Genomic DNA, 8,309 nt, shown 5'->3' with positions numbered 1-8,309 from the left:
CACACACACACACACACACACACACAAACACACAGACAGACCTATATGTAATATCTAACCTGTGCTCCATCTCTCCTGCTTTATTACCTGATCTTGTGTAAAACTCTTGCTGACAATCACAATATAAACTTAAGTATTACAGTAATTACAGTAAGGAGCCTTAGAGAGGCTGGTAGGTGGATTGGTTATATTCGGACAGAGCCAGATAAACAGTTTCCCCCTGTTTATGCTAAGATAAGTTGCGCTTAACTATCCTAACAATCAGCTGGCTCCAACTCAATATTTATAGTACAGACATGGGTGTTGTCAAGCCTCTCATCTAATTCTCTGCCATAAAGCAAATAAGTGTATTCCCCAAAATGTCTAACTATAAGCTGATATTGTGCTTTAGTATTCCATACATTACGTAATTACTTACACACGCAATTGTTAAAATTCACTATTAAAGTCACAGTGTCAGATGGAACGAGCAAAGATGAATAAACCCTACTGAGCATTGAAAAAACAATCTCCACTCAAGAGCCACTCACTGCTTATTCTGGAGCCGTTTATTCTGCACTGCTTATTCTTTTAAACATGTTGCACCATGTTGCATCATTACCGCTTTATCAAGGAACTGTGGAACATCAAACTTTCCATCCGTCTAAACACTTTTCAGACACACTAAAGCCATCCATGTTGGTTTGAAAGTTGAACTTGACAGGGCATATGTGGTTTAATGTAAGAATATGTCAGCCAGTGCAAGAGCACAGCTTTATGTGTTTGTTTTGTATAGTTTTAAGACGCTAATGGAAGTAAATGATGCCAACATTATCCTTTAAACTATAGTGAGTCTGCAGTGGGATTAGATAGAAGTCATGAGAAGTCAATACTTTTGCTGATCTTTTGGAGTTTGTATCTCCAGATTCTATTTACACATACAAACACAGAGACATGTAAGGGGTCGATGCCTGTGGTAACACTAGGCCACTGATTTGAGGAAGTGGGTACAAGCTTGTTTGGTGGGTCACTTTGTGCGTGTGTGTGTAAAAATATATGTGTCTTGTGATCCGGTTTTGAAACTGGTAAAACATACATTTGGTCTCATGAGTGGTCATCATAAGACTTCCAACAGGGATTTACATCTCTACCCTCAGCAACCTGCGCGACCCCTCCCTCAACCTGCTGGATCCCACTGAGAGAAAAACAGCATCGAAGTGAATGAGCCTTCAACATTATGCAGAGTATCTGGGTTTAATAATGAAGATCGTGTAACAATTTGTGCTCTCACTGCTCATGTGCCATAGCAAAAGTGACTAAACAGTTACAACACATATCAGACTAAATGACTTGACCCCTTTTGTCATAGCGTCACTGTGGTCATTTTTAACGTCTTTATTAATCAAAGCAATTTGGTCTTTCATAACTCCTTTGGTATTGACACACCAGTGGACGTTAAATCAGACTGTAGCTTGATAACATAGCAGAACGTCTGATATTGATCTTGTGTCTTTTATGATTAGTTCTGTTAACGCTGGTCCTGTTATTTGTTGTTCATAGTGGTAGTAACTCTTTTTAAACCAGTCTGCTGGGGAAATGTTGCAGAATGATGTCTCAAAAATGTTATCTAAATTTGGGTAAATACACTAAAAGATAACTACTGCTAAAAAAATCATGTAGTGTCTTTTAGAATTAACAAACCAATCCTAGGGTGGGATCACCCTGGACACCATCTTGACCTGCTAGATAGACACTTCAGGTCCATAAATTCATGGACAAATAGACTCAGACTCAAAAACACCTTCTACTCCAGAGAACTAAACACAGCCAAACACTGACACCAACTACAGTACTTGTGCAATATCTCAGCTATTTTCACAGTTTTATAGGTCACAGCAAATGTAATTTATTTTATTTATAACACACATTTGTATCCTTTCTCTATTTTGAATTACTGTTTGAATGTGTAAATGTGCCATCAGGATTGCTTCCTAATTTTGTAATAGTTTGTACAATGACAATAAAATAATACACATAGACCCAGTTAAGACACAGAGATCCACCACACACCGAATTGTTTTCTGGTGCGCGTCACATATTTCGGCTAAATCAGTGTAGTCTGCAGAACTCTGAGCAACCTCTGGAATATGTCTCACAGCTTCAGTGGCAGATTCCATGCTGTTTGCCTTTTCTGCAGCCACATAGCGAGGGATTTTCTCTGCTGCACAGCAGAAAGGTTGATTTATCTTCTTTTTTTTTTCTCAGAGGGAGGGAACTGGTAAGGAAGAGGAAGGAAGAGTTGTATATATATAGAAATAAAGAGAGTGGAGCAAGAGCAGAGAGGGGTGGTCTGTGAGAACATTCAGGGACATCCGCAGAAGGCTGAACAGTGAGTACTAGAGAGTAGTAGGCACAATAATACAACTTAACAACTGCACATTTTTTGGTGCTTCACAGGAGGTTACTTTGTTAAAATGTCATGTTTGCACATTTTAATTGATTCATTTTGTTGTTAAAATGGGATTATTATAACCTGCTGGTATCCTAACAAAGTTCTTTCTGTTAGCCAACGTCTGGATTTATGCTGAAGTCCATCTTTTTTTGGATGACAGCCTAAACTGAAGCAGCACATTTTTCTGCCCTGATGTTTAAGCTCATGTCTTTTTGTGCAACTTTAACTTTACCTTAAAGTATTTGTGGATTTTGTGTCATGCAGGTCCAGTTCTTGTGTATGTGCATGTGTATGTATCCATGTAGGTGATAATATAGTTTTTGGGAATTGTCTGCCTTTGTGTGTGTGTGTGTGTGTGTGTGCGTGTAAGGGATCATGCCGGGTCTTGGGAAGAGCTTGATGGTGCTACGCTGCCTCACCTTTGCTACGGGTTTGGTGGAGTGCCTGTGTTTTGCTGGAGCCGTGTTCGGGTGGGCTTCACTTGTTTTTGTCCTGAAGACGGACGGCTACTTCAGCTCTCTGTGCGTCAACACCACAACGGTCAATGCAACGCTGGTCTTAGGTCAGTTTGATATCGCACCTCCCCTACTTTAAATTCTAAACATCTGGATTTTTGAAATGAATTACATCTCTTTATGCAGGCTTCTCTGATCATCATTGTCACCTGTTTAACCACACAGTTCCTAACCCTGGTGCTCCTGCTTTCTCTGTGTTTTGTGTCAACAGATTGCAGCGGGCAGGATGAACAGTTCTCACTTGTTTTCACAATTGCCTCCTTTATGAACAATTTCCTGACGCTGCCTAACGGTTTCTTGTTTGACCGGTTTGGTACGACAGTGGCTCGGCTTTTTGGAACGTGAGTCAAACAATAGGCCTACCTTAGTTATTTAAATTTACGTGTCATAACTTAAAATAACGTGTCAATTCAAGGGGCTTGGGAGAACGTTTTGGGCTTTAGCAGAAAGGGGGGAGGGACTGAGAAGTTGTCGATGTTCACATTTTTTGGCTAAGTTCTGGACCCATGCAATCCCACCTACAGCACATTTAAGAGTAAAAAGTCAATGGATTTAAAGCATTTCCTATGTATTTTTTTTTTAATCAAAATAGTGACTCTGTAGGGGACTAGAAGGCCACAAGCTGGGAAGGGATAGTTTGGATATTTTTTTTAAAGTGGGGATTTTGCAAGGAACCTATTATCTGTAGTCAGTGGATGGTGGTTGGCAGCAAAAACATATTTTAGTTTAGTATTCTGTTTGCTTATAACAGCTGTTTTTCTCACATGGAAATAAAGGAGAGGAAAGATCTTGTTTATATTTATGTGAAATTGTTAATATGCATTTGGACATAGTACAAGCTCATGTGAAGTAAAAGGGACATTTACATTCAAACTAGCTCCCTCGGGGGATCTTGTGTAAAACATATGAAGATGAATAGAGCTGCAGTGTACATACCAGACCCTGACACTTGGCAATGCAGAATATAAAGAAAGTGTTTTCTGAGAAAGGGAGCTGTTACGAAAACAAAGCAGTAAAGGCCAGTGAAGCTGGAAAGAAGAAACATGAGAGAGTGATTAAGAAATAGAAAGGTCAAGACTTTTAATCACCGAAGGATAAGGAATGTCAGAAATAAATATTTTTAGTGCAGATGTTCAGACACTGTGACGAAAAGCCCTACCACCCCGGATAAATCTAAATCCACAATAACAAACTGGTACTAAGAACATATGTTTCCACTGAAGTAGGGTGGAGGGAAAATAAAAAGCCAAGGAATTCAAATAGTTGGACATGACGCAGAATGTGAAGATGTGGGTAGTGCTCTGCCAGAAAAGAAAATTAAAGTCAGCCAAAAGCAAACAGCAGCAGGAGAACCTGTGTGTAAATGTGTATTTAGTGTGAGTTTTAAGAAATTTCAGTCTCAAACATGACTCACGCTCTCATGCCTGTTAAAATAAAATAAAATGGCACGATGACGCTGGAGTTTTTTTTCCCCAACAGATTTCTTTACACTTTGGGTACCTTGATGGTGGCCTTCTCAACTGCAGGTGAAAAAACATTTCTCCGTCTCTCTGTCGTGTGCTCTCTCAGTCTCAGGAACCTCATAAGAAGTAAAATGTTACAGCTGCGGATGCTCATTTTCCCCATTTACTTCATTTCCCACCAGCTTTGTCCAACCTGCTGTTCCCAGCTCTCTCCTTCCTGGCAGTGGGCGGTATCCTGTTTCTAATGACCAACATGCAGGTACTGATGCAGTCATTCAGAATAAAAAGATGGTTGTCAGTTTTTAATCTTAAATCATTCATTCTCAATTATTTAATTGATAACTTTATAAAATGTTTTGAGAACTGACTGTCAGAATATTAGAATATCTCAGGGTCCAAGGTCACATACTGAAATTCCTTTTTTTTAATCCAACCCAGAGTCTGAAACCCCAAAAAATCAATTTATCATGATACAAAACCGAGAAATGCAGCAAATATTTAAACTGCACTGGAGAATTGAACCAAAATTGTTAGTGATTCATTTTGATAGACTAGTCATTTTTAAATTTCAGAATCAGTGGATGGTTAATATTTGTTCTAAATTGTAATTGGAAGATTGCTGCAAGGTCAATTATGTCCTAATAGGCAGTCAATTGTTTTTATTTTACCTCCTGTAAAAAACTTCACTAGCCTTCTGTCTCAATTTAAAGTTTAATGATATATTTTCTTTTAGCTATTTCTGTATGCCTGCATGTTTGCTCTGTGACAAAGAAAGACACATCCTTGAGAACTAACTAACTATGAATAGTCCCGTGTTTTAGAGGAAAGCAGAGACAGAGACAGAGACAGTTTGATGTTGGACAGTAGATCTTAGTGTCATCAGTGCCCTTTTGTTGGCTGCAGGGCTTTTCTTAGACTGAGCTCATGATTTAGTGGGAAAAAAAACACAAAGCTGTCTGAGGGAAACGGTCATAAACCATACCCTAACAGGCATTTCAACTAAGTTTGATAATCATCAATGTTGGATGTTCAGCGTGACAAGATGGGGTGGTGATGTTGCGGGACACAGGCCTGTGGTGAAGGAGATCTGGGCTCTATTCCCACTGCAATACATCAACCAATGTGTCCCTGAGCAAGACACTTACCCCCTATTTAATCCAGAGGCGTGCAGCCTCTGATATATAGCAAATTGGAAGTTGCTTTGGATAAAAGCTTCAGCTAAATGACATGTAATGTAATGTAACAAGATTATTAGAAACCTTATTAAAAAGAGATAAGTCAGCAAATGTATCTTGAAATGAAAGTGCATATTATTGGCTATGTGATGTAAAATAATTTTAATCGTAAGAAATTATGGAGAAGAAAGAATCAGAAATGTTAGGTATCAAAGGAAGGTAAGAAGGTATGTTGGCCAGTGAGTGTTACAGTCAACGCGCTCATTAGTAAAGGACTTTCAGAGAGAGTCTCAGGGTGTGTTAGAGTTTATAGTGAGTATAGTTTCATGCAAAACAGTCTGCACAGTATTCAGCCATGTGGAGTAAGAGTCCAAACCGTGGGAAGGAAAAGTTCTCAGTTCAAAGAGAACTGTGAACTGGTTGGGGAAGAACTAACAACAGACCAGGAAGTAGGGAGTACTGTACATTGTGGAATGAAACACCTTCTGTATAAGTCTTAATCAATTTAAATTTCTCTTCTAAAGGTAGGAAACCTTTTTGGCTCACATCGCTCCACCATCATCACTCTCTATAACGGGGCCTTCGATTCGTCCTCAGCACTCTTCCTTGTCATCAAGGTGAAAAACGTTCACAAACTGCTCTCTTGTGTGAAACATATTTCTTCCATCTCATGTTGTAACTGTGATCTCCACCCTGTCTTATCTTCTCCTGCAGCTGTTACATGAGGCTGGCATCTCTCTCCGCTCCTCCTTCCTCTTCCTGTCTGCCTGCAGCGTCATTCACCTGCTCAGGACTTTCTTCCTGCTACCCAGAGTCCGCATCCCCTACACCCTGCCTGATCACTACACATATGGGTACATATCCCCAAGAAACCACACACACATACATCAACATCTCACATATTCTTCAGGGATACATCAAGTGGAAATGGGGCTTATTATTTCCTGATTTTCTGAATTTAGTTTGTTGCAAATATTAGAAAAATGATAAATAAACAGTATTGCAAAAACACACGTAATAATTTGGTTTTAAAAATGCTACAGACTTGGCTTACTTGAGCTGAAGCTTGAAGTCTACTCTACATGTCACAGTACAAATCGGTGTGCTCTTACAGCAGTGTAAGAGAGCAAAAACACTTAGCTTTTCCTCATCAAACAAAACGGGTTCATATTCAATACATTCTGTTCCAAATATTGAAAGGCAAACAAACAATTAATGGATTAAAGTGTCTTGCAAAACCACAAATTATTATTATTTTTATAATTATTTTCACATCATTGTGCTACATTCCTTGAAAAGAATCCTTCATATCCTGTTGTGGGATTATAGCTGGCCATGACTTGAAAACCTCTTTTGAAAAAGTAAATAACTCCCACAATGTCATCAATCTGTGTCTGACCCACTGTGACCTTTGACCTTTGTCAGGGTAACCTGTGGTAAATCAAATAGTCTGAGGTTAGAGCAGACAACAGCCAACGCTAACACACAGATGACGCCAGAGGAAACGCTCCTCAACAAGGAACCTGTCAAACAAGGTTTGTTGACTCTACTACAGTGGCACAGATAATGACATAGTAAGCTATAACAAAAGAGAGTAATCATACATCCTATTTCTCTTCATCTTTGTTTCTTCCTCGTCTTCATCTATCTCTGTGGCCTCTCTTCATCTCTCTCAGAGAAGAGTTTCCGTGAGTGTGTGATGTCCTGGTTCTTTATGTGGCACCTGGTTTGGTTGTCGGTGATGCAGCTCAGACATTACCTCTTTATCGGCACCCTCAACCCCATGCTGCAGCGGCTGACAGCGGGAGAGCCTTCACTGGGTAAACACACTACACTGCATCATCTCTTAGCAAAGATGGACATTTGTGCAAACCTTCCTCATTGGGTCCATAAAGTTACCTGAAAACTAACCGGTTAGCCTGTGCTTTAACCAAGAGGTTGTGACTAAAGTAATATTCTATGAGCAAGAAGCTCACTTAGATAGAAAGTACTGTTATCTTCTATTCTGATAGACTGGTTTGAAGTCTCATGTCTGTAACCATCTTGTCCTTGCCTGTGTGTCCCTGCAGTGAGCCAGTACACCAATGCCTTTGCTATAACGCAGCTGTGTGGCGTGCTGTGTGCTCCCTGGAACGGTCTCATCATGGACAGACACAAGGGCAAACCTCGTGCTGCAGGTGACATACTAATACTACTAATGTCTAGTAATGAGCCCAGCAGGCCACCCCCATGGCAGACCTACTATCAGCATGTCCCGGCTGTGCTCTCAGAGGCCCAGCATGTCGGTGGGCTCTTGCATCTCTAAAGGGACAAGAAATGTTAATTGAAAATAGTGCCATTACTAACTCTAAGGGATAAACAGAAGTTAGATTTTCATGACCACCAACCTCATGTTCCTTTTAACAATTACACAAAACAAAATTGCATAAGAGAAAAAAGTAATTGTTTCTAAGATATTTTTGTTAATTTTTTCACTTTGGAGGATAAGGTCTGTGTTTTCAAATGTGTGTGTTTGTAGGAGAGAGTGAACAGGAAGCAGACCTGCGGGCCTCGGGGCTTTCTCTCTTCCTGACGGCGTTGCAGTGTCTACTGTTCTCAGTTTGTGCTTCCACCCCGTACCTGCCGCTTCAGTACCTCACCTTCATCCTGCAGGTGCTCAACCGCTCCTTCCTCTACGGTGGCAACGCAGCCTTCATCAGTGTGGCGTGAGTATCAAACACACACA

The 8,309-nt window shown here is 40.1% G+C and overlaps 1 protein-coding gene across 6 annotated transcripts in view; it reads left to right on the top strand.

Annotated features, from left to right (window-relative positions):
• Positions 1–8,309, top strand: part of LOC116696329 (solute carrier family 43 member 3) — a 28,063-nt gene that overhangs the window by 1,360 nt on the left and 18,394 nt on the right. Inside the window, exons 1-11 of one of the 6 annotated variants that reach the window (XM_032527202.1) lie at positions 2,249–2,368; positions 2,802–2,993; positions 3,158–3,287; positions 4,426–4,472; positions 4,592–4,668; positions 6,109–6,201; positions 6,299–6,438; positions 7,010–7,119; positions 7,261–7,404; positions 7,654–7,761; positions 8,103–8,289. In XM_032527202.1, the coding sequence (XP_032383093.1) occupies positions 2,807–2,993; positions 3,158–3,287; positions 4,426–4,472; positions 4,592–4,668; positions 6,109–6,201; positions 6,299–6,438; positions 7,010–7,119; positions 7,261–7,404; positions 7,654–7,761; positions 8,103–8,289 (1,223 nt within the window). In that variant the 5' untranslated portion in view covers positions 2,249–2,368; positions 2,802–2,806. Of the gene's footprint in view, positions 1–2,248; positions 2,994–3,157; positions 3,288–4,425; positions 4,473–4,591; positions 4,669–6,108; positions 6,202–6,298; positions 6,439–7,009; positions 7,120–7,260; positions 7,405–7,653; positions 7,762–8,102; positions 8,303–8,309 lie in introns of those variants that run through there. The other 5 variants (XM_032527200.1, XM_032527201.1, XM_032527203.1 and 2 more) reach the window with 5 other exon arrangements.

This window comes from Etheostoma spectabile, chromosome 10, assembly GCF_008692095.1.
Source record: "Etheostoma spectabile isolate EspeVRDwgs_2016 chromosome 10, UIUC_Espe_1.0, whole genome shotgun sequence".
Lineage (NCBI taxonomy): Eukaryota > Metazoa > Chordata > Actinopteri > Perciformes > Percidae > Etheostoma > Etheostoma spectabile.
The sequence above is the reverse complement of the archived record's forward strand: the minus strand, read 5'-3'. Positions and strand labels throughout refer to the sequence as shown.